Source organism: Buteo buteo, chromosome 10 (genome assembly GCF_964188355.1).
Source record: "Buteo buteo chromosome 10, bButBut1.hap1.1, whole genome shotgun sequence".
Taxonomy (NCBI): Eukaryota; Metazoa; Chordata; class Aves; order Accipitriformes; family Accipitridae; genus Buteo; species Buteo buteo.
Window position 1 is genome coordinate 43118412 of NC_134180.1, and position 23952 is coordinate 43142363.

Below are 23952 nucleotides of genomic sequence, written 5' to 3' on the forward strand. Positions count from 1 at the left end.
CCGTATCTTGGGGAGAAACAGCGTGAGGGGTTGCTGATGGTTTGTTCTTGTCCTTCAGAGAAAGAGTTTTGGTTCTGGGCTTGCAGGGGGTCTTTGGGAGGGAAGGGAGCCAATATTTCTTTTTTCTAAAGCACAGAGTTGTAAAGTACCCATAACTCTGCCATTCCCCTAGCTCTCGTGCCTGTCTCTAGGGAGAACCAGCTGAAAATCAGCTGCTGCTTCGGATAGGGTCTCCAGAGTCACAGCTTAGTAACGTCAGCAGAGAACGTTCATTAGAAAGGTCCCATGAAAGAAGCATTTTGGGTTTTCTGAAGTTGTGAAATAGCAACATACAAATACCTGTAAAATATTTTCCCATTTTTCAGGAACTGGTAAAACGTATTCATTTCTTTATAGGGAGCAAAATGCTATTAGCATGGATTGCGCCCGCAGCAATTTGGTTGTTGGTGCACTTCACAGCAGGTAAGATATATTTTTTTGCTACATAGCAATTATCCTGAAAGGAAGGACTCGGGCTAATTAGGGGTTTTTTTCAGCTTCTGCGTGGTATGCTAGTAAACATCGTTCTTATTGGAGAGAGCAAAATTTGATGCTTGATTAGGTTTATACTGTAATTTCTGTAAAGACTCCCTGACCCGCTGCTACTGCTGAGCATCCTCCCATTTTCCACAGCTTCTCCGTGATAGTCTGGGCAGCCTGGGAATGACCGCGGGCACGGGTACAGCCTCAGCTCTCAGCAGAAGAGGCAAATATGGACCCATATGCGCTCGGGCATTGGCAGCTTAGGCACACGTTTATGCAGAACTGGTGTCGCGAGCCGGTTTCGTTTGTGCATTCAAGGCAGCATAGAGCAAATAGTTGGTAATTAAGTTATGCAGGGAGGTTGTTTGGTTTAGTTCAAGGGAGAGCTGTCGGTTACACGAGAAAGCATCTCTACGGTTAGCTTCCACAGAGACTTTCACAGCTCAAAAGTAAGGAGAAAAGGTGCTTCAGCATTTTCCCTTACCTTCTGCCGCGGCTCGGCTTGTTTGCCCCCAGCCCAAGCGTCCCGGAGCCGGCCAGCAAGTGCGTGCTCTCGAAGTGCGTGCTCTCGTACGCCGAGTGCGGGATCCCCTGTCCTCGCCGGTGTCCTGTGCCGCTTTGAAAAGGCAGCAAACGTGCAAGGGGACGTCTCTGCAAGTCAGAGAAAAAGCTTGCTTGGCTCTTCAGTAGAGCTACTTTGCCCAGTAGTAGGACTACTTTACTGGAACACAGAGATTTCCTTAAACCGCAATGAGAAAAGAGTTCTGATAGATTTTTGCCCCGGGGTTGTGCTTTTTCGCATGACGTCTGGTAGCTAGCCCTTGGTTTCTGACCCCCGTTAATCAGATCGGTGAAGTCTGGGCCCAGCAATACCCCTCGGGTTACCGTGCAGAGGCAGGAATGCTTGCTTGCGTTATAGATTTGGGGAGACTCTCCTCCTCGAGCGCGGCGTGCTGTACAAGAAAAGTGATGTATCCGTGCTAAAGGTCTGTTTCCTGTTGCAGAAGCGTGCAGGAAAGGGAACGTGCCTGCTAGGAAACTTCCCCGTGGTGCCGCAGAAATATGCGATAAAGGGAATATGACTGCTAACACTGCTGCCTATGTCCAGCCTGGAACCAGTATCACCCTCTCATGCCAGCTGAAACCCCTGCGATACACCGAGCACTGCCGGACAGCTATTTTCCTTAACAGCTCTGAACTAATTAGCAATTACAGCAGTTCAGTAAGCACCGAGTTTCCAGTCCATACATATGGCAAACACATGTTTACGTGCAAAATAGTTTGTGAATACAAGAAAAAACTCATTTGTGGAATCGATATAGAATCTGGAAGTAAGGAGAATTTAATTACCCCTTGTTCTTAAACGTTTCCTGTGGTACCTCTGAGACACGTATTAGAAACTAACAGCGGGTGGCCTTTGCCAGAAAAGGTGCTGGCTTTTAGTGGCTCTTTGTATTTAAAATATTCCTGGATGGGACTGTGCAACTCTGTTATTGATAAACGGAGAGATGCTCCATAAAACTGCCTGCTCAGAGCAAATATCACACTCCCTCCTGTTCTAGCCCTCGCACCCACCAGTCTCTCCAGGACACAGGGGACTTGCAAGAAAAATCCTAAGGAAATTTTAAATTTTCTTCTAGCCTGATGAGCTGATGCTGCAGCAGCAGTCATCTGCTGTAGCGGTGCTGCTTTTTTTTTTTTTAAATAAGAATAATGGTTGATTGCTTCAAGCAAAGCTTGTGGTGCCCAGTCTGGGGGGGGCTGGTAAGTGCTTGTAGTCACCTGGCACCTTTGTAAAGTCGCTGGGGTTTTGCTCAAGCGTCAGAGATCTCGACGGGCTGCAGAGATCACAGGCTCAGTTGTTTTCATGTATAAAAATTATTACCCTGAATATTTTGTCTACAAATATTTTAACACCCCCCCCCCAAACAATGAAAAAGCAAATCTCGCATTTCTTAACATGTCTCCTATCAACATCTTTAAGGAAGAAACTGATAAGAATATCTGTTTAAGATCCTCCAGATGAGCCAAGAAATGTGTCGTGTATCCAGCACGGGGCAGACGGCCATCCCACCTGCACCTGGAATAAAGGAAGGCTCACGTACATCAACACTACCTATGTAATACTGTAAGTAACGCCGGGACGTAGGTTCTTTAATACCTATAATCGTACCTTAGAGTTGGATTTGGGTTTTTTTTTAATTTTTACACCGTTTCTTGAAGATTTACCTTTATCAAAGCACGCAAAAGAGTTGGCTTGTGAATAAGTGAGTCCAAGGCTGCCAAGATCACCGGAGCCAACCGGAGCGGATAAAAGCCCCTTTTCTGTTCAGGGCTGTGCGTGCCGCCCCGCGGTGGGTTGGCTCCTTCTGGGTTCAGCAGGTAAAGAGGGTATGCCAAGAGACGGCTGCCTTTTGGAAAGGGGAGGTTAGTAGGGGAAGGGCTCTGAAAACGGCTGCTCAAACCTGCTTTCCCGTGGCGGATCTCCTCTATGTAGTGATTCTGAGGTTAGCGGTGCCGGCACCAGAAATCCTCGATCTGAGCTGCTCGCTCTGTCTCGGAGGTTAGCTAAGGAGGTGGAGAGGGACTTTGCTTGGAAATGTGCTATTTCTGCTTTCTGTTTTAGACCCAACCCATATTTTTGCTGGCTCTGGTTTTGCTGAGCCTTCGCTGAAAGAGATTCTGGTGACTTCTGCAGCAAACTGTGGGGAAGGACCAAGGGCTCCCTAGAGCCCGTCAAGGCACGTTAGGAGACCTTTAGATTTTGAGAATCACCGTGCATAGGAGGGACCTGATTAAAAACCTCTAGTCAAGCAAACATCCGGGTAGAATGAATTAATTTTGCCCTTTGCAAACTGCTGGGTAGGCTGAACTACTCCCCATTTGTTTCCGAGGTGCTGCATGTTGACCACCTCCTTGCCCTGCGAGTCTCACTCTTCTTCACCTTCTTCTTCACCTCCTTCTTCTTCTTCACCTTATGCCGTGGGCCAAGGTAGCAGCAACTTTCTTAGTAGCTTATAGAAACCTGTCACTGCTCTTCAAGCAGAAGGAGAATCTACGGGTAACGTGCAGAAGGGTAGGGAAGTGTGGATAACGAGTCCTGTAATTGTTGTAACATAGAGATATAGCAGTGCTTGCTAGGAAGTTATTAAATATATTTCAAAATACAAAAGGTCAGCCTGAAGCAACACGACATGAACATCTCTGATTCAGGTGGAAGAAAATACACAGAGAAGCTAAATGAGCTACCCAAGGTTGAATGACAGACTGAAAATTAAAAGTTGTGTTTGAAGTCATGCGGTCTGACCGTTAGACTGCAGATAAATTAGATTTTTAGTCACTAACTTATGTAAAAAAACCAACAAAAAAAACCCCAAATTCATCACACACCAACACCCCCAATTCTGTGTACCAACACCTACGCTCATTCACAGAGAAATATTAGTTAACCAGTATTAGGTAACCATTAAACCATTAGAAGGAACGTACTCACGTACTTGCAGCTCAGCGGAAATCCAGGAGTATTTCCTTTGTCTGCAGTTGAACCCCCAAAGCAGTATAACAGCTTTACTACCGATTTAGCCAGAGGAGTATTTACTGTAGGCACTGTATTTAAGCAGACGGATCTTTCGAGGGGCAGACGACCTACCTGGCCTCCAGGGCAGCGGTCCTGCCTTGAAAGCTCCCGTGCAGGGGAGATGCTGGAAGAGCCGCAGCCTCAAGGGACCTGGAGCAGCGCGGCTGTACGGGGACGTCAGCCAGGTTTTAGCTTTCTTGGTGTACAGGAGAGTATTAACCACGCGTTTTTCTTCTGTTCCAGGCTATCAAATGGGACGGATGTCTTATGTGTTTCAGAAGAAAGTCTGAATAAGAATATTGGCTCGCTGGCTCTGAGCAAGTTGAATTTTGACTCTACTTACACCGTTGTGGTTGCCGCCTCCAATGAGCTAGGAAGTGCTTTTTCACAGCCGCTCGTGTTCATGTTAATAGACATAGGTAAATGCATTACTTATTGCGTTTCAGTTAGTCCCAGCCCTTTAGAAAGAGGTGAAAACATTTTGAGCACTTTCTTCTTTAAACCTCTCAGAAAAAGCATCCATCCAGCCTAACCCAGTAATTCTATTTTCCATGTAACACCCCTGTTTTGAGCTGTGCTGTGTATCTGAGTGCTGTTTGCTTGTTTCTCTTTTTACTGCTAGTGAAACCACATCCTCCCAACTTTTTAGTGGAATTTGAAAATTCTTCTGCAACCAATTGCACCTTTTTTTGGCACGATGAAGCACAAGCGCGGCACTGCAGGCTGAGATACCGTCCACTTACCAGGCAGGCCTGGAGCACGGTAATCCTCTTCCGAAGAGTAAAGGAAATTATGATGCTTGGAGGTTGCTTAAATTATTTTTTCATTATTTCTTACTAGAATCAGTTTGTCCAAATTTGCCTCTCTCTGCTCTCTAACATCATATTTAAGAAAAACTATTGCCTACAGGTCCAAAACTATCATTCCCTTAAAACTGTGTGAAGGTAAAACACTGATCCTGTGAAAAAGCACGTGCATGATTAGTTCCCCATACGTCAGGTGTCTGCATGATGCACTGAAGAATCAGAGGTAATGTTTGACCCACCACTTTACTGGAATATGGTCATATCTGCTCATTGTAGCTCACGGCTACAGGCGTGCAATTTCCAAACATTTGTGCCTTCCCTCATGTCAATTGGAAGTCTTTGCTTTTATTTTAAGCAGTGAAAGAAATGTATTGCTTGAAGTTGAGTGAAACACGTGAACAGAAAATTTGTTATCTTCACATAATTAAATGAGGGATTTTTCAGATGAAGAACTGAAAGCCTGATGCTTCATTGCATCATTCTTAAAGTTATTAAAGTTGCCTCAGATCAGGGTTTTTCCCACTGTTTTATAAAGACGTGCTTTGGCTGGCTGGGATTCCTTTGGGCATGAGTAATTCAGCCTGTCGCTGCCTTCAACCTGTATTTCCTTGTGAGTTCAAAGGTTACATGTCCTTTATCTTCATTAAAGGTTGAATGCTTAAACAGTGAAAAATGCAGTCTTTATGGTCTGGAGCCTCATACAACCTACGAGTTTCAGGTCAGCTGTAAAATTCACCCCGAGCGAGGACTGTGGAGTAACTGGACCACGTACCAAAGACAGACTCCAGAAGCAGGTAACACAAGACGGCATCTCCTCCGCTAAGCCTGTGTCTAATGTTTGCATACCAGTGGAAACTTCAGCTAACTAACTCAAAATGCTGCTGGGTTTTTGCTGGTTGGTTTGCAGAGTCTCTGTAGATCCAGACCCAGAGCCAACAGGGAAGTAACTTCTGTAAGAGAATTGCTTTTTTAATGAACAAAACCCGAAGCGGTTCAGGTTTCTTGCAAAACAGGAATTTCAAGAGTTCACTAAGAAGGTCTGAAGGATGTATTTGTTTGACGTTCTTGAAGGTGGGGGGAATTTTCCCGGAGCTTCATTGGGACACATTTGGAAAAGGCAGACAGTTTGTGCAGCTTAGCTAGGGAAAGAAAAATATTTTGTATTGGTTCGTATCTAAGCGTTCTACGGAACTGCTGCACAGCCCCGTAACTCAGGTCAGGATGACTGCTATGCCACCCTCTGGTGCTAACGAACCGCAGCTTGGGCAGCACGCTCTGGATCTTGAGCTTGCTCGACCCTTTGCAGAGGAGTTGAGTCAGGAAACTGCCCGGACTCTCTCAGTTCTGCTGATGCCGGCAGGCTGGGACAGAGCCGTTTTGTTTTGCCAAGTCATCTTTTCCCAAGAGGAGAAGTTATTCCACTTGGAGCCTGCCCAGGTGAGCCCTCCACCACGCCGCGGGGTCCCTCGAGACCTCGACAGCTTCAGCAGAGCAGACCTGGCGGGGCGCTGGGGAGAGATCCCGCCAGGAACGAGGTGAGCGCAGAGCGGTGCTGCCCCAGAGGACGGCACAGCAGGCTCCAACGACACGCAGCACCAACCTGAGGGCAATTCTACTCGTTTCTGCCAACTCTAATATTTGGGCTGGCCGCACGCTCACGTACCTGCCTGCCTTCACCCTGAGCTGCACAAACTCTCATGCTGCAAAACTTCCCGTTCTTACAAGAGAAGAAAGCTTCTCAGAAGTTTGTTTCAACAGAGATGTGTATTGGCTGCTTTGGCATCCCCTCCTTTCATCTCCTACTTGGCTTTCATTGCTCTTTTTTGTGAATTACTATAAGCTCTTCAGGGTAGTGCCGTTATTACTCATGCTACTTACCACTGCTGACAGCATCAGTTTCTGTAAGAAGCATTCATTCATGCAAAAGGTGTGAACTCTTCCTTCTCTCCTCACCCTCCTCTCAACAGTTTTCTCAACCTTCTCGATGCATCCTGGCTTGCTACGGCATTTGCGGTCATCGCCTCTCTACCCAGCCGGTGCTGTAGATTGAGAATCTTTTTAGCTAATCAAGGAGCATTTTCTGTCCTCAGACTACGTGACGGCAAGGGGAGGTCGCAGACGGGAAGCTCTGGGTACATCATGGTTGCCCATCTTTGAAGGAGCTGAAGTTCTACACATGAGTTTGGCCTTTTGCAAATTCAGGAGTATACCTTTTCAATGAGAGAATTTTTTTTCCTGTTTCTCTAAGCCTGACCTGCCACAAAATGTACTTTACACAAACACTGTTCATAAGTGAGCTGCTTTTTTTTTTTTTTCCCCAGCTAATTTGTGTGGTTCACACATGAAATGAACTTTAAAATCTGGGCTGGAGTCCAACAGATGCAATCCCATATTTTATTTTTTCCTGCTTTGAGCTTGACCCTTCCTCTCTCCCCCACGGCGAGTGTGCACTGGTTTTATTTCTTCTGTCAGTCCTGCTTCTTGTTTCTATTCCAGTCACTCTTTGCAGTTAATACAGAACAAAGAGCTCTTAATGTTGCTGGCACTGAGGATTTTTTCTGTCTTTGAATATAGGAAATAGCGGGCAGCCCCATTCTAGCTGGGGTTGTGCAACAGCTGCCTGCTGCCTAGGTTATTAGCAACAATTATTATTTGAATTCAATGGGTTTATTTTGGTCAGAGACCTTGAGGAACCAAGCTTTGTTGCCTTTTGTCACATTGGCTTTCTTTACCTGTCTCTGATTCTGAACTGTTGGAGAGCACATTGTTCACCAGTTTCTGCAGCTTTAGTGCTATTTTGGAAGGTTTATTCAAAACATCAGGTTTCCAGTCACTCTGTGACTATAAGGGGAATCGTGGAAAGAACGGGGGTTTTAAGCTACCTCTGACAAGGTCCTAACTTTATTGCCTGGAGCCAGACAGCAAAATCCTACAGATCCCACAAACCCCCTCAGCTGAGGCTGTCCGTTGCTTTAGGGTTGATGTAGCCAACCCCAAGGACCTTAGCTAGCCTCAACTTCCACGCAAAGATGAGAGCTCATAGGGTCCCTTTGATGTGTAGGCTTCCTTGGGAGCCATCCTGGTCACGGAGCGCAGGATAAAGGCACCAGCAGAGCAAAACCCTCTCTTGGGTCTACGGCGTGTCCTCTTCACCAGTGCCATCACCAACGCAGCTGAACTCCAGCTGCAACAGCAACTACGGGCTATTACATACCGCGTCGTTTCAGGGACGTTTTAAATCTTACAGTTCCATCGTCTCGGGATTTTTACCTCCTTCGCCCACTCCATGTCTTATTTGTTTGCTCCAAAACACAGCCGCTAACGCTGCTCACCTTCTCCTTCCACACCAGTGCCGACCGGGCTCCTGGACGTCTGGTACCGACAGCAGGACGTGGACTCCCAACGGCAGAACATCTCTCTTTTTTGGAAGGTAAGTTAAGTCAGACCTAAGCAGAGGCAGCAATAATCAGCAAGGTTAGAGGGGGAACTCTGGGTTCTGTGTTCGGAGGAGAGGACTGAACCCAAGGGGAGCACAGGGCTTTTACCAGGGACCAGGGACCAGCTCTGCTACCCAAGGCTTGCCTCCCCCCGGCAGATTCCACAACTCTTTTCTGCCTACAATTTCCCTTTTACAGATCCCCAAACTTTCTGTCGTGCTGGAAGTATAACGTGTTCATATGAGCTTCCTTCAGAGGTGTTTCTGCTCTGCTTTGCTTATACGAAGAACAGAGCAATGAAGAGTAGGGGAGGCAGAAGAGGCAATTTATTGTAATAGCCCTTTAGGGTGACCAAACTCCAAAAAACATAAGAGCTGGATGCAGTTCGGGCGACGGAAGGGGTCCCGCGGGTGTCACTGCTGAGTGGATGGACGGTTGGTCGAGGCTCTTGTCATGCAGCAGCAGGAGGAAGAAAATTGGTTTTCTGTACAGGTGTGAAGCACTGGCGAGGGACAAACCACATGCAAAAGGGTTTGCTAATAATAAAGCTGCAGATCTGAAACTGGACAAACTCAGAGTTGAAAAAAGGCCGTGGTTTGGGTCTGCTGAGCAGAGGCTCCTGTGAGCTGGGGACGGAGACCCTGCATGGGAAATTTCAATAAGAATTTGGATTAAAATCCAGCTATAGGGCAAAAATTCCACATTACCGTACATTACCGTTCAGCTCGGGGGAAAAGGCTTACACCAGGTCTGCTATTCCACCATTCCCAGTGAAACCAAGCCCTGTTACCGGTGCCGGGTGTTGAGCTTCTCCACTATTATGGACCCAGCACTTAAAGTCATGTCCAAGAGGAATTTTTGGATTGTGGGGTGTTTTGCTGTGGTGGTTTCATTTCAAAGCCAGTAAGATTTTTATTTTTTTTTAAGCATAAACTATCCTTAACTTCCAGTTTGCAATCTCTAGTTAACCTACCAATTAATGCTGTATCTTCCCCCTACACCAACAAGCACTACGCTGTAAGTGAAAGCAGAAATTCTCATGTGATTACGTGACTCCAGCCGTTGTGGCTTTAAGACATTTAACTTTAAAACCTTTAACTTGCAATAGCGAGCTGGCAATACTTTCTGTATCGAAGCAGACTTCCTGTAGCACCATTCATAAAATGGGTGCAATACGTTGCTTTTAGAGTTTTCACGACAGCTACAAAGCAAAAGGCTCAGACTCAGTGCAATGCACTACCAATATGTGTTCTCATATTTTCACACAAATACCAAAGAAAGGATTACCAATTTAATTTCAGCAGGCTTTCAGAGCGGTTTCAGCACCGCGTTTGTCCCGAGCCCTTGCCAAAGCGAATGTATCCTTGCAAACATTTTCCTATTTTTAAAAGCATTTTTTCCCCCCTCTTCCTTTTTTTTTGTTTTGTTACAACAGAAAAAAAAACCCCAGCCAAACAAAATGAACTTACTGCATAGGGACTGCAGGAAACTGTGAAACCGATAGTACAACTGCAGACACCCGGGGCGGAAAAACCAGCGAGAGGTGTTACACGGGACAGCACAGGCTGCCTTTTCAGAGATGTGTATGCTAAGTGGTTGAATTTAAATAATTCTTTATCACAGCTTTAAGTAAAAATCTGGATTTTCCCCAAATCAAAAATTGCTCATTTTTACAAATCCACCCGTGCAGTTAAAACTCTTTTTTTCCCCTAGTGAAAAGCATGGCTTGACTTCAGACTCAAGGAAGGAGGAGGCTGTGTGTTTCACTGTCCCCGGCTCTATTGCTGATTGCAAAATCAGCAGCTCACAGCAAAAGACCTTCACTAAACTGGAATTAAATGGGAAAAATAAATAAATAAAAGGAAAGATATGTAACCTTGAGAGAGACTCTCGGGTAAATGCATGCTCTTGGCCCTACCATCAGGGAGTTAACTCATTTCATGCAGCTAGATACCACGGGTTCCCAAGAGCAGAAAAGTGACAGAGCTGGGATAAGGCTTGGGAATGGAGAGGACGGGTCGCAGGGCTGGGCAGCAGCAAAATCAAAGGGAAAAATCAGAATAGGCTGTTATGTGTTACAGCTGTTACACAAATGCACAAAATTGTGGGGGAAAAAAAGAAACTCTGCAGCCAGGACGCTAGCCTTCTTTGGAAAAAACATGATACTTTTAGCAGTAAAAGTGTCTGTTCACTTATAAGCAGTATACTCAGGTGGCTGCTGATGGGGAAACGACACTACCTTTGAAATGCATTAGCTGTACTTCAGGCCAACAGATCTTAAGCTAATTTTTTAAAAAAGTGTTAGAGAGAAAGCAGGCTCAACAAGTGCATGAGCAATCTCTACGGCACTGCTTGTTTCCTCCAGCTTTTAGAGGGGAAGAAAGTAAAAACTGATGCTTCGTTACTAAAGAACATGAGCTGGTACGTGCTGCTGTCCAGCAAGTAACCCTGTCGCTGTAAATAACCTCTCTACTATCAGAACAGAAAAGGAAGGGGAGAAATTCCCTTCATGTGAATGTTCCTCAACTTCAATGGGGCAGCTTGAGCATCCAGCCTCGGGAGATGCTCTGAATCCGTCCCCGAAACCTGCTGCCAGGTGGGAGGGCTGGTAACAACCCCCCCCCGCCCAGCCCTGGGGAAGGGGCTGATGGCTCCCACGGGAACCACAGCACGGGTGGGCAAAGCGCGCTAAAGCCTGTTTCGGGAGGGCTTCTAGGCGTGACACGAAGGTGCCCTTCGTGGTGGAAGGTCCGTGGAATAGCAGGTGAAACATTTGGTTCGCTAACGGCCAACCACCCCTTCTTCCACGAGCAGGTCCAAAACCTTCCCGGGCATCCTGGTTCGGTACCGTCCGCTTTCCGCGGGCTTTGCTCACCCGAAGAAGAGAAGAGTAACGAACGCGCTTTGCTCGGCAGGCTTTGAGCAGCTCGGAGGCGAGGGGAAGAATCCTGCGGTACGCAGTGACCTTCGAAGCCCTGGACCGGCGGAGTGCCCCGGCAGGAGAAGCACACCGCACCACCCAAACCAGTTACACCAGGGTCACGCCGAGGGTGGGCTACAGGATAACGGTCACCGCCGAGAACTCGAGGGGCAGGTCCCCCCCCGCGTCCGTCGTGACCAACCCGGGCACCCAGGGTAAGGACTTCTGCTGGGTCTGGGAATAACCGCTGGGAATAACACCGGCGCTCTGCTTTGTGCTACACGTCCCGGTCCCACCACCTCGCGCCCATCCTTCTCCGTCTCAACGACTCTTCGGGAAGCGGCAGATCCCGTTTGCAGCGCGGTCAGGGGTGCAGCTTCACGACACGTTAAGTTGCCGTGCGTTCGTGCTGCTGTCACGACACCGCAAGCCCTTCTGCCGACGCAGGCGTGAGCCGCGCCGTCAGCCATCCAGGCACCTGCCACAGCAGCAAATTAACCATGCCAAAAAAACCCCAAAAAAACAAAAAAGGCAGTGGGAGGCGGTTTCTTGCATGATACGGGACCGGTGGCAGGACTGAAGGGACGGTGATGGTGAGGGGAAATCACACAAGCTTTATCTCCTGTGAAATTGCACTCTGTTTTACCCGCACAGCAAAGTTAACGAGCGTTCTCCGAATTCACCCAGCCCCAAATTTCCTGTGCCGGTATCAGGCATGACAGAACCTCACGGCCTCAGGTGGTTTGTTCAAAAAGGCAGTTCTCTATTTGCACTTGTCCCGCTGTAATGCCAGTAAAACAGTGACAAAGCCATTGGCAAGTATTTCAGCTTTTCCCAGAGCTGCGTGGAACACCAGTGGGGTGCTCTCCTCCTTTGGGGACGGATGCAGAGCTCCTCAGCAAACAGGCTGCACTGATTACATGAGCCCTTCGTTAAGCAGAGGTAGGACCGGCGCAGCAATATCACTGGTCTCTGATCATTTGGAGGCGGTAGGACAAGAACTGCTTTGTGGGCTCAGTTCGATTGTATTTGTTAGAAAAACTGTTCAGAAAAGATGCTGGTTTTATACTACGGATAAAAAAAAAATCAGTTACTTTCCCCAACATTTTCTAGCGCAGAAAAAAGTAACCTGGCCCTGGCTGTGAAAGCAGTAGCTTTTTTCATGTCGAGATGATGTGTGTTTGTGGCTCTGTCACAGGAGCAGGGTCTTAGTATGTGCCCTGACAGCGTCCTCGCAGGGTTTGGGGATGGTACAAGCAGTGCTGCGTACGCTCAGACTGCTGTGCCGGGAGACAAGACAAGAACGGGGCTCTATTCCTATCAGCCCAGAGGTCACCCTCATATAAAGACCTTTTCTTTCAACTGCAGTTTATTTTTATACTTCACGTGGAGACGCAGTAAAAACCAGATATCAAACGTACCGAGTCCACTTGAGGTTAAGGCAAGTTTGTGCTGACGGTGTCTTTTTTGTTTGGTTGCTCTTTCTCCCCCGTAAGATCTACCTCCTCCTCAGAAGGTTTCTACCGTAGCCATGGGAAACGGCAGCATCCTTGTCCGCTGGAAACCGCCTGCCAGATCGGCTGCGTCCATCAGCGGATACGTAGTGGAGTGGGCAGACGCGCAGAGGAACACGCGCCCGGAGCCCCATCCAGCCTGGGCGAAGCTCCCAGTGTCCAACCTGTCCGCAGTGATAGCAGGTAACTACTGCCTCAAGGTGGGATACGGCCGAGGTACCATTTTATTTCGAAAGGTTTTTAAGGAACAAGTTGGATTCTAATTTTTACTAATTCAGCATAAGAAATTATGGCACTGAAAGCTTTCTTTAGGAGGGGAGAAAAATAGAAATCTGGGCTCAGCTCTGCAGCCACTCTCAGTGGAGATTTATATCTGGTAAGTAAAATGTCTCTGAGAAAACCCAGTCCCTCCAAAATTAAATAAGCCAGCTAGAGGTACAAGAGATCAAAGGCTTCAGAAAAGACTATTTCCTTTCTACTAATTGTGGGTTACTAATCCCAGCCACTAGCACGTGTCAGCGTTCTGCACATCAGATAGCTATGAAGTTACGATGGGTGACAGCGAGGATTACCCTCCGTAGTCTTTCCTACCCTCTGTCCCAGTGCTGTGCCTCCGAGGCGTTCACATCCCCACTCTCGAATGAGCTGGAAAAAGCAGCGTATTGACGCCATCGCTTCGTGCTCTGCTTTGGAAAGGAGCAAAACAAGTTCCCGTCGACCTCCCCTAACCCGCGGGAACAGCCCGGAGGAGGATGCTCACATGAAGTCACGGGGAAGAAATAAGGTGTGAGATTCTCGCGCCTCCCAAGTGACCTCACGTGCAGCCGAACCCCGCACCTCATCTCGCAGAGCAATAGCTGGGTAATAGCTGTTCACCTCTCCCCTCACCTGGAGCGCAGGACGCGGTCCCAGGTTTCCTTTGGAGGGTGCAGGGCTGCCGGCAGCTCTTGCTTCGCGAGGAAACAAAGGAATTCTTCACCCTTCAGGAACGCTCGCATCACTTGCTTAATGCACAGTAAGGTCCTGCCAAGCTGAAGAGGAGATCAGAGAGAAGATTTTTTTTTTTTTTTTCCTTCTTTATGACAGGTGCATTAATAATCAGAAGATTCATCTCAGATTTAAGCAGCTGATGTAAATACTTCAGCCGTGACTGTAAATACTTTCACTAGTAACCGTCCACTTTCCATTTCTTCCTTTAGAGCACATAAAAGATAACACGTGCTATCAGATCAGCGTATTTGCACTCTATCGGGACAGAGCCGGGCAAGCGGCATCGGTCAGGGGATACTCAAGAGCAAAAGGTAAATCACGGTAACACTCTTCCAGATATTTTTAAGCGAGCTGAAGTTCAGCTTTAAAAGTCAGCCGTGTGTTTTACAGCACCATCCGCTGGGCCCCAGATGTACGCGACATCCCAGGCAAACGGCATCTCGGTTTCGTGGGAAGAAATCCCTGCCCACCACCAAAGGGGCTGCATCACAGGGTACCGTCTGTACCTGCAGAAAAAGGACGGGCAGGCAGCCCCCAACGTCTACAGTAGGTATCTGGTGAAGACCGATGTGATACGCATGAGCTGTGGGTGGAGGATAGAGGGGAGGGAGGGAGAGAAATGCCTGCAAAAAAGTCTGTGCAGTCAAGGAGTCACCGGTCTGCCGCGAGGGCTACCAGTCAGCTCCCTCTGCTACAGTTCGTTCTAAGTTAGTCTGAGTGTGGAACTATCAGATTGCTCCCTGCTTTTTTTAATATTATTGTTGTTGTTCTTGTTATTATTATTTTCTTAAGTCATAACCAATGCAAACCCTTGTAATTATCGGCAGGGCAAAATAACAGACCTTCTGAAAGTCCTCCCCAGCCAACACATACTCTGCATGGAGACACGCTCAGCCGGCAGCACCCGCTGCGTTCCCCCACCCGTGTGTTTTTCCCACCCAAGCCCTCTCTCACTCCGTCTGTGTAACTCCTAGGCTTCCACCCGAGAAATGTCTGCGTTGTTTTGGGTTTTTTTAAACTTTATTCAGAAGTTGCATGATGGTTTTTAACGGATGTTTCATACGAGCAGCATACAAACCTTATTTTAGATTGAAATGTGAACTTACCAGGCAACAGTAGCCAGAGGACAGGATACGCGATCCTGGGTGCCCAGTCTATACACTGGCACGGGTCACCCCGATAGCCTAAGATCTTTCACAGCCCTTCCAATGATTCGGTAACACAGAAAAGGAAATTAATTAAAGCAACAAATACCTCTCCGTGCTCCAAGCTCTGGAAACGTGGTGCGTTCGAGTGAAATGCAGTAAAAACGCGTGGCCGGGTGCTTCATTCGCTTCTCCCCCTTTTCCTTCCAGCCGTTTCCAACGTGACCGCCCAGCGCTGGCTGTACCTCCCCGACCTGCAGCCCGGCCAGCACTACGCCCTGTGGATGACGGCGTCGACGGCTGCCGGAGAGGGGCCCGGGGGCAACAGCGAGCTCCTCTGCTTGGAAAGTAATGCGTCTCGGCCGGGGTGGGGGGCCGGGAGAGGTGCTAGCCCTCAGTCCTGGTTTTCCACAGGATGGAAAAGGTTTTCCTGCTCCTCTTTAGTTACTGAAGATTTCTAGTTTCTGCCAGTTTTAAGACATAGCATCTTTAAGCCCCCAGTTCCGCGCCAAGCTGTTAGCTGTACGGTTTAGCGGTAGCTGGAGGCCAGCAGGGTGGTTTATGGCAGAGAGGGAAGGAAGGGTCTGGTCCCTTCGAGTTGCTGGCCCAGATATCCGTGCGCTGCAAGCTCTGCACGCCGAACGTCCTGCCGACCTCCGCATCTCGCAGGGGCCGGCGGCTCTCTGAGGAGCCGCGGTCACCACAGCAGCCGTGCCCTCGGAGCCTTCGTCAGGAGCGCGGCATCCCCGCGCTCCCGTAGAGCGGCATCCGTCCCCTGCGGTCCATTGCTCTGCCTCCCCGGGGATGCAAAAGCAAGACCTTCTCCCAAAGACTTCTGGCTCCGGCTAACGGCAGTCATCGGGGTTTCTGTCCTGCGAGATGGATTGTTTTGCTCAAGTTTCCTTTGAGCCCCGATCAAGAGAAACGGTCACTAAGCCCCAAGAAGGGGGTCGATAAAACTCATGCCTACACATTGCCAGAAAGTTTGTTTTGCTGCATTTCCTCCCCAGCAATGCGCCACAACAACAACTTTAAGGTCCCAAGTCGCGTACATTAGGAAATTAATCTCCGCAGCGTGGGAGCAGGGCCCCTCCAGAGGCAGGTTTCTCCCATGGACTGCAGGAGAAATCCAGGGAGGCGAGCGGGAGAAGAAATTAAAGCAATCCAGACAAGTTAAAAGTTTTCCCGGTATAAAATCTGGATTTGTGAAAACTACATTTTAAGCAGGTAGTGCAAGCACAGTAAAGCCGAGGTGTCCACTGAGAAACAGTTCAGTCACAGTTTATTAAAGATGCACTGAATTTTGTAAGATCTTTCCTACTTAACACCTCTCTGCTGCACGCACTACCCCAAGTTTATCTGTCAATGTTTGGTTCAGTACTGGACAAAAGATCAGCAATTGCATATTTTGGGTCATGGACTGCGTATTTCGAGAGAGAGCAGTAGACATCTTTATATTACAAAGTACTGCTGTCCCCAACAGTCCACCCAGACTCCTGATTTTAAACCAAAAAACATTGGCGTGTTTTACGAGCGCAAGCACTAGTAAGGCCACAACTGTTGTCCAACTCGAACTAGCATATTTAAATTTTTTTTTTTTTTTTTTTAGTAAGGATGAATGATGGGTGTTCCATATTTCAGGTGCTGGGGACTGGATGACCGTTGTGCTTACCTGCAGCTTCTTCATCCTCTCGGCCTGCATTTGTTCTGTGCCTCCGGCAAGAAAAGTGTGAGTGGATCCATCTGTTACGTTCCAATAAAACAGGGAACTGTTGTTAGAAGGGACGGCCGTGTCCTTTCAGGACACCTTGGGGAACAGGGCAGATTGTTCTGAATAAAGGTTTCAGAGTACACAAATAAGAACACACACTGAGCTTAAAATATAGCCTTGTTTTATATATATTGTGAATTTTTAACGGAGAGCTTAAGGTCTGCTTCCACCAAAACAAAACCGAAGGGGTACAATTCTCGCCAACTAACCTGTGAGCAAAGTTAAACCCTGAGATTAAAACCTGTTTTCCTTAGAGCAACGCGCACGTGATCATCTGGCAGGGGCTGGCAGGAGGATGCTGGGCAGCATCTCCCTCTGCCAGGAGCTGCGCTGCCCCGGCAGCCGACGCGCTCCCCACGCTGCCGGGGTCTCTGCAGGTCCCTACTACGGCAGATTCGCAATGACGCTGAGCTCTTGGGTAATCGCGCGCTTTTAATTGCGCTTATTCCGTCTGCAGATTACAGTCGCTCCTCTCTGCGCTTATGCCGCAGTGGCAGAGCAAAGCCATTCCAGACCCAGCTAACGCGACGTGGGCCAAGAACTACATGTCTATGAAGGTAAACTCTTTGTGGTTTTTTTTTTTTCTTCTAATTAATCCCACCCCTTTCAGAAGAAAAAGTGACTGGAGCCACGCAAGCCCGTAATCTCTTAAGGCAGCAAATCCAGCAATCTCCGATAGCGGAGATTCTCATACCATGTTAGACTGTAGGATGTATTGGGCTAATTAAACACCAGAACAATGCAGAGATCTTTCATTTTCAGCAGTATTAGCTGCCGCGGGGAGGGATGCTCGCATTGTGGGGGTGGGAGGTCACGGGCTATCCATCAGGTAATTAATTCTCTCTTCCACGCATGCCCCTCCGCAGGCCGAGCTGAGCTTACCCTCCAGCGGGTTCCTGCACAGCACGGGCAGCTTTGAAGAGCCCGAAACAACAGAAGTAGAGGAAACCTTCGTGAAAACGGACCCGCTGGCCCTCCGGGACAAGCTCCTCTTCGGCAGCGTTGGAAACGGCGACTGGGCGCTGGAGAGGGGCTCGGGGCAGGAGGAGCCGGAGTACAAGGCTCTCCCCGGCACGGCAGACGGGGAGGTTTACGAGCAGCAGCTTCCCGACCTCTACAAGAGGATGGCGGTGGAGGTGACGGAGCAGACGCAGACCGTCCCCGAGTACATCGCCAACCCCGCCACCGACACGGCCACCGCCTACCTACCCCCGGTTGCGGGCACTACTGAAGACCTCCCCCAACTCGAGTGCGATCCGCTCTCCGTCTTCCCGACGACTTTTTTGACGCCCGTACTTTCCTACGAGGGGACTCTTACGTTGGACACGGTGAAAATAAACCGCAGCTCTTTCACAAGGTAGGCGGTCAGGGTGATGGAAGCCTGGCTTCGTTTTTTTTGCACCTTATGGCAGTATTTCAGTGTCTTTTGGTACAGACAGTCCAGCAACTTGCACGTGACACCTTTAAGTGATAAAAACCCCAACTCACCAACCTTTCCGGCACCGCACATCACACCTCGCTGTACAGTGCAGCAGCTCCTCGTCCGCACAACACGCTCAGGTAGAATTAAAGACAAGATCAGGAATGCCAGGGCTGTGCGACCCAGCTTTTGGAGAGGTTAATTAATTACTCAGGTTGCCTTCACACAGCCTGGGCTGCCTCAGGCCCCTGTCCCACTACCCGATCACGAGCAGCTCAGCCTGGCTTGGTCCACCCCAGGAATCAGAGACGCACAAACCATCATTTCAACCCTCGCAAGCCCAGGAAGAGCGAGGAGTTACGCCGAGGTCAGACCTCAGCATCCCATCCCAGCAGGACCACGGCTGCAGCCCTCGCTCCTCCGGCTGTGCCCGCCAGGTTAGCAATACAGCACAGGGACATCCGCGGCCACCGGTGCTAAACTTAATGCCCGCCAGCCCGCAGGGGTTATTCCTCACTGCAGCCCCAGCGCGGGGACAAAATCGCATCGTCCCCAGTGACACCGGTGCTCCAGCCCACGTGGGGACCAAGGGACGCGGCTGCAGCAGGGCCAGCCTGCCTTCGTGGCTCAGTTCAGGAAAGGAGAAATCCTCGCCAGAAAGAAAAGCAACAGGCAGCGCATGTGGGCAGTAAGTCAAATGGACTGGTGAGAAGAATTTAAATCATTTATTGAAGTATTCTAATTACAGGTTTGAAGTATGTGTTACACGTTTAATGACTTTGTTTACTGTATGTGCGTGTGTATATATATATATATAAATAAAAGTGTTGGAAACCTGAAATTTGTTTCCTGTTGTTTTCTCTGGTCAAGCTGAAGCGCTACGCTGCAGCTACACACAGAATAAAGCGTCTTTAAAAATAAAGCTGAAGCGTTGCTGCTAGAGATGAGGTAGCTCAGACCTGAACTTACCTGGAGCGTCCTCCTCCTACCCAGCATCAGCTGGGTACACGAGCTGTCGCGTAGTGGCATAAGCTGGTGATGAAACCGTCCTGCGATACCACCATCTCCGAGCACGTCCACGAACAGCCCGACTCGGCGAGGAGATGGCCCTCAGCAGCCCTGCAAAGGTTTCCTTGCACAGCAGCCAGGGATGAACCTGCATCACAAGGCTGCTACAAGGCCACGGCTTCCCCCATTGCCTTTCGCTTGAAGTGAAAAGCAAAACCAAAGTGTAGCATTAGGGAGATCTGTTGGCTTTTTCCCCCTAGTTTTTATTCCAGACGTGGCCGTTTCACCCTCTACAGGAGGCCCATAGGCTCTTGCGCTCCCAAGTTCAAAGGCGCTGCAGGACGAGTCTGTTACTAACCGGGCACACGCTGCCTTCCGAGCCGGCGCCAGCCAGGCTGGGCTTATTCGCATTACCCGGTTTGACGAGGTCTGTGCCCCCACCCACACTGTGAAAACACCTCTGCAATAGGCAGGAGTATATGGAAATAGTTGTGCACACGTCAGTTTTAAGTTGTTTTTTTTTTTTTTTTTGAATGTGAAATTCAAGCCCTGGGACCAACTCCCATGTTCAGCTTTCAGCGAGTTCTCTGCACTTCCCGCAACGCCCGGAGCGTTTCCCTTTGATCAGCACAAGCGATCCCAAGTACCCTGGCTATTCTCAAGCCTTAGCTTTCCAGTCTTGTGTTTCTGTGTACAGAAAACAAAATAAAACCATCAGCAATGATTTAGCTGCTGTTAGCCCACAGCCACACGTACTCCTACGAAGGAGATGTGTCCTGGTAAAGGCTGAGCAGCCTGCAGGACTCAGCACGCCGCTCGCTGCCAGCTCCCACCGGACACCCACAAACCCCCCGAATGACCCGGCCTCACCAGAGCCTGCAAGCAAAGCCAGGGCTGTAACAGCATGTGGTGTTCCTCCTAAAAGCAGCTTCTTGGGGATAAGGAACCGAGGAACAGACACTGAAGACACCTACTGCCCAGGAAACTGCTTTCCCAAAGCAGAGGGAAAGGCACTGCATGTAAAAGTTGCGAGAGGAGCTGAGCAGGAGGAGCAGCAGCACTCCAGGCAACAGCTCTTGGCGTGCTGCAGCCAGCCAGTCTCACGGTGAGCACTCGAGGGCTCCTCTGCAGCACAGAGACCAATTCTGAGACGCACGCTCCTGTTCCGGCACTCGCACAGCCCCCCTGTGCTGGGTGTGCACGACAGCCGTTCCTCCAGCACAGGGAGCGGGGTCCCTCAGCTCACCTGCAGCAGGACGCTGCCCACGACCTCTCCCAGACGTGCCAAGGGACCCTTCTTGTACCATGGCCGCGGCAAAGCTTAGTTCTTCCTGCCGGGTAACTCAGCAGTCACTGGAGGACGAGAATACTTACCCTTTACTGCCCAGCCACTTGGCGTGAGCTCACCACGTTCACTGCAGAAATTGTGCACTGAAGAAAAAGGATACCCAGATGTGCCCGTAAACACACGATGGCCTCTTGCTCAAGAGAGGCACACGTACTCATTAACACACAGCACGCAGTCTGCCTCGCCACAGCACCAACGCAAGCGATGTACGCTCCCCGCTTCCACCCACGCTTTTAATAGGGGTGTCAAAGCCAGGAGCATTTTTTCATCTGCGGACTGCCAATAAAACCACGTGCAAGGAGGTGTTGCAGCAGCTCTGCAATGAAGCCCTACTCATGTCGTTACTAGAAATTTAGTTTTGAGCTGTATTTTGGGATGGTATTTCAATCCTGGGATTTGTTTGCATCCTCACTGCCACCTCCAAACTGGCCCAGGACATCCATGCTCAAGGTCACAGCTCAGTCACGGACGTGCTCAGACAGGACAGCAGGGGAAGATGCACTTCCACACAAAAACAGCTTTTAACAGCAGTCCACGAGCGATCTGCAAAGCAGCTGCCCCTTTAAGCATCTTCATCCCAGTCTGACAAAGGTAAACAGTAACCCACTGTTAAAAGGAACTGCTGCACCAAAAAAAGCATGTTAAGTAGCAATGGCCATCTTGTCCCAATATGCATCCCTCCTGCTCCGCATCGTTGCCCTGCAAGTGCCATGCAATCTCACTGAGCCAGACAGACCTTCAAGCGCTTTCTCAGGAGGACAGAACCAAGTCTTCTCCTTGTCCTCCATACAACGGAAATCCTGCAGTTTGTCGAGTACAAACCCCAAACACAACCAGGCACGAGCCAATCCAAATTGCTGCACTGAAAGAGTGTGGTAAAACCAATCCCGTATCTGATTTACCTTCACTCCGCCCAGTAAAGAACACACAAGTGAAATAAACTCCCTCACCTCTCGGTGTTACGATGACCTTTGTAGCAACACCTCGTGGGTGAAGATCAAACACTTACCGGTAACTACGGGCAAGCTCACACCCGAGGGCAGGGAACCGACACAAACCCAAGCAGCCTCGGCTCGCGCTGAACTGTCCACAAACGAGCACCAGCGCCAGCCCAGTTCACCTCCTCTCCTGCAGCTCACCCCAGCAAGCCGACGGGTTTACCGTTCCCTGCCAACACAGAGAACACGTCAACAGCGGTACGACTGCACGACACTGCACGCAGGTGACAGCCACGTAGCACACCAAGTCCTCGCTCCACTGCTAGGAACGAACTCAAAGCTGCTTTCTTAGCCAGAGTTATGTCCTCCTCTTGAGCTGCCTTTTTTTGTTGCTGTCAGGTATTTCACCTGTGAAAATAACATACGTAGGGCAGACAAATAAACTGCACCCAGACCGGTCTCTGGGAAGGCAGTGAAGCACCGTTCCACACCTCCAAGCGAGGCCGCTCACGCTGCCAGCCACGCAGAAAGTGCGCGAGATTCTCTTTTGCAAAGTACCAGCTCTGCAATTCCGCTTTCTGGGTCTAGAAGCTGGTTCCAAGGTTTTGTCTCCAGCCTGGCACACAGACATCTTCCCTCTGCAAAGGCTGGCCTGATGTCACTCAAAGGCAAACGTTTCACTCTGGCTTGGGTCAGACATCCAAGACAACAGAACTCCATTTTTGTGCTCGCCATAGCCAATATGTCAACCACCCTGGCAAGAGGATTCTGGCTGGGCATCACAGACAAATCAGTACCTCAAGTCAGCTACGTACAACCAAATTAGATACCCATTACCAAAGAAAGTTTTTTTTTTTAAAAAATAAAGGCAAAAAAAGCACACGGTTTTGTCATGCATCTATTTCTGCACAGACCTTCAACTTCAACATATGGACAACAGAACACTAGAGTGCATTTTCTCTTTGCTCTTCAAGTCTCTAGATAAATTGCCATGCTGGGCTTCACATAAAGTCTTACTCCAACTTGAAGAGAGAAAAAGCATCATTAGTAGGACAACGACCAAACTTTTATAACTCCTACCTTAAAGTCTCCCAGCAAGGGCAAATGAACCGTTTTCCCCCCAGCCAGGTTACATCCCCCCTCAGCAAGAGCATTACATTTGGCTTCTCTAGCACAGCACCCAGCACAGCGAGGGACTTGCTGACCACTGCGTCGGGGCACTCGGCGCTTGCTCAAACACAGCCTGAGCCTGGCCAGGAGGCTGTTACCGAGCAAAGGCAGACCAGGCCAGGAGTACAAAATGAAAGTAACATGGTCCTTGTAACAATTTTAGAAAAGAAGCAGGTTAGCAAATGCTGGAAGTGTCAGCTTTAGGCATATGTCCTGCGTTTATTAAAACAAGAGGCGTGGCTATGCAAACCAATCTCCATGGGCAAAGAGTCATTACAGTTAAGAGTGGTCTCAACTCCTCAAACTGCAAACACCATATATTCACACTGACTTCTGGTTTCAGAAGAATTTATGGCCTTTCCCACACAGCTCACACTTGCATTTATTAATCAGTCTTGTTTCCTCCCAGCATCAGCAGCAGTCGATCTGTAAGATGAACTTTCATGCTCAAACCTTGCCATCGTTACATTCAAAAGCCAATTTGCACCCTGTGCTTCCCTCTGTTTCTCTCCAGCTTTTTCTGCTGACCATCTTTTTCAAATTTTTCAGATTTTAAAAGGTCTAGTCCTCTGGATTTGGCATGACTGCAAAAGTAGCAAGCAAGAGGACAGAAAATGTTACTGAAGAGCAAGCTCATTAATCGTAAATAAGCTACCCCGAAGACATCTTCCCAAGGCAAAGTCCATTCCTGGCAATGGAAATGCCTGGGTACCATCACCACAGGCAGACTGGACCTCTTGGGGCAGAACCTAGATGAGACGCTATTAACCTAAGTGGTTTCATCTCCATGTGTTTTCATGACATTTTTAAAAGAGCATGAAAATAAACCTTTATTTCAGTTAACACCCACCAATATTAAAGATATATGTTCACAGTTTTAGTTCTTGACACAAATGGACTGAAAGAGGCAAATTTACATCTATCGGAACAGCAGACGGACCAATTGTTAAGTACAAGCTGTCTTAAAAATCATACGTGACGTGCCATTTGGGAAACTGCTCTATGCTCTAAAGCAGGAGAAGGGGAAAGCTTCTGACCAAGTCTGGCTAGCAGGGCCCCAAACGACTGCCTGGCTGGCCCAGAAGTCATCTGGAAAAAAAAATGCTGAGTGGCAACTAAACCAGCAAATATACAGTTTGCATAAGGGGAGGAAGGTTTATGTCGCAGAGAAAGCTTTTCCGTAAGTGTGTTTCTGCATATCAAGGCATTTGTTTAATTGTATTATCCAAGGTGTCCCTAACACTGGAACTGCAACACATTCTACCAAACCACAAAGGGAGAAGGGAAGAGGAACAACTAACTCAGTGCTGGACCTGCAACAGACCCCACACTGAGCACCTGTGTGAGATCAGCTCAGAGTCAGGAGAAATGAACCAAGAGATTTTA

At 48.8% G+C, this 23952-nt stretch overlaps 1 protein-coding gene across 1 annotated transcript; it reads left to right on the plus strand.

Annotated features, from left to right (window-relative positions):
• The first annotated feature begins 271 nt into the window (after positions 1-271).
• On the plus strand, positions 272-19038 carry IL12RB2 (interleukin 12 receptor subunit beta 2). Its single transcript, XM_075037337.1, has 15 exons — positions 272-462; positions 1527-1853; positions 2536-2650; positions 4343-4518; positions 4722-4861; positions 5555-5699; positions 8256-8335; positions 11258-11477; positions 12759-12959; positions 13976-14077; positions 14157-14312; positions 15122-15259; positions 16553-16640; positions 17140-17239; positions 17549-19038. The coding sequence occupies exons 1-15, from the start codon at positions 405-407 to the stop codon at positions 18041-18043; spliced, it is 2541 nt and encodes an 846-aa protein (XP_074893438.1). The 5' UTR covers positions 272-404; the 3' UTR covers positions 18044-19038.
• The last annotated feature ends 4914 nt before the right edge of the window (positions 19039-23952 follow it).

Bases quoted from the DNA above. Each gene is read 5' to 3' on its own strand.
- IL12RB2 (XM_075037337.1), top strand. From the start codon at position 405: ATGCTATTAGCATGGATTGCGCCCGCAGCAATTTGGTTGTTGGTGCAC. The intron at 12,960-13,975 runs GTAACTACTGCC...TTCTTCCTTTAG, and splicing joins CCTGTCCGCAGTGATAGCAG to AGCACATAAAAGATAACACG. The intron at 15,260-16,552 runs GTAATGCGTCTC...TCCATATTTCAG, and splicing joins CGAGCTCCTCTGCTTGGAAA to GTGCTGGGGACTGGATGACC.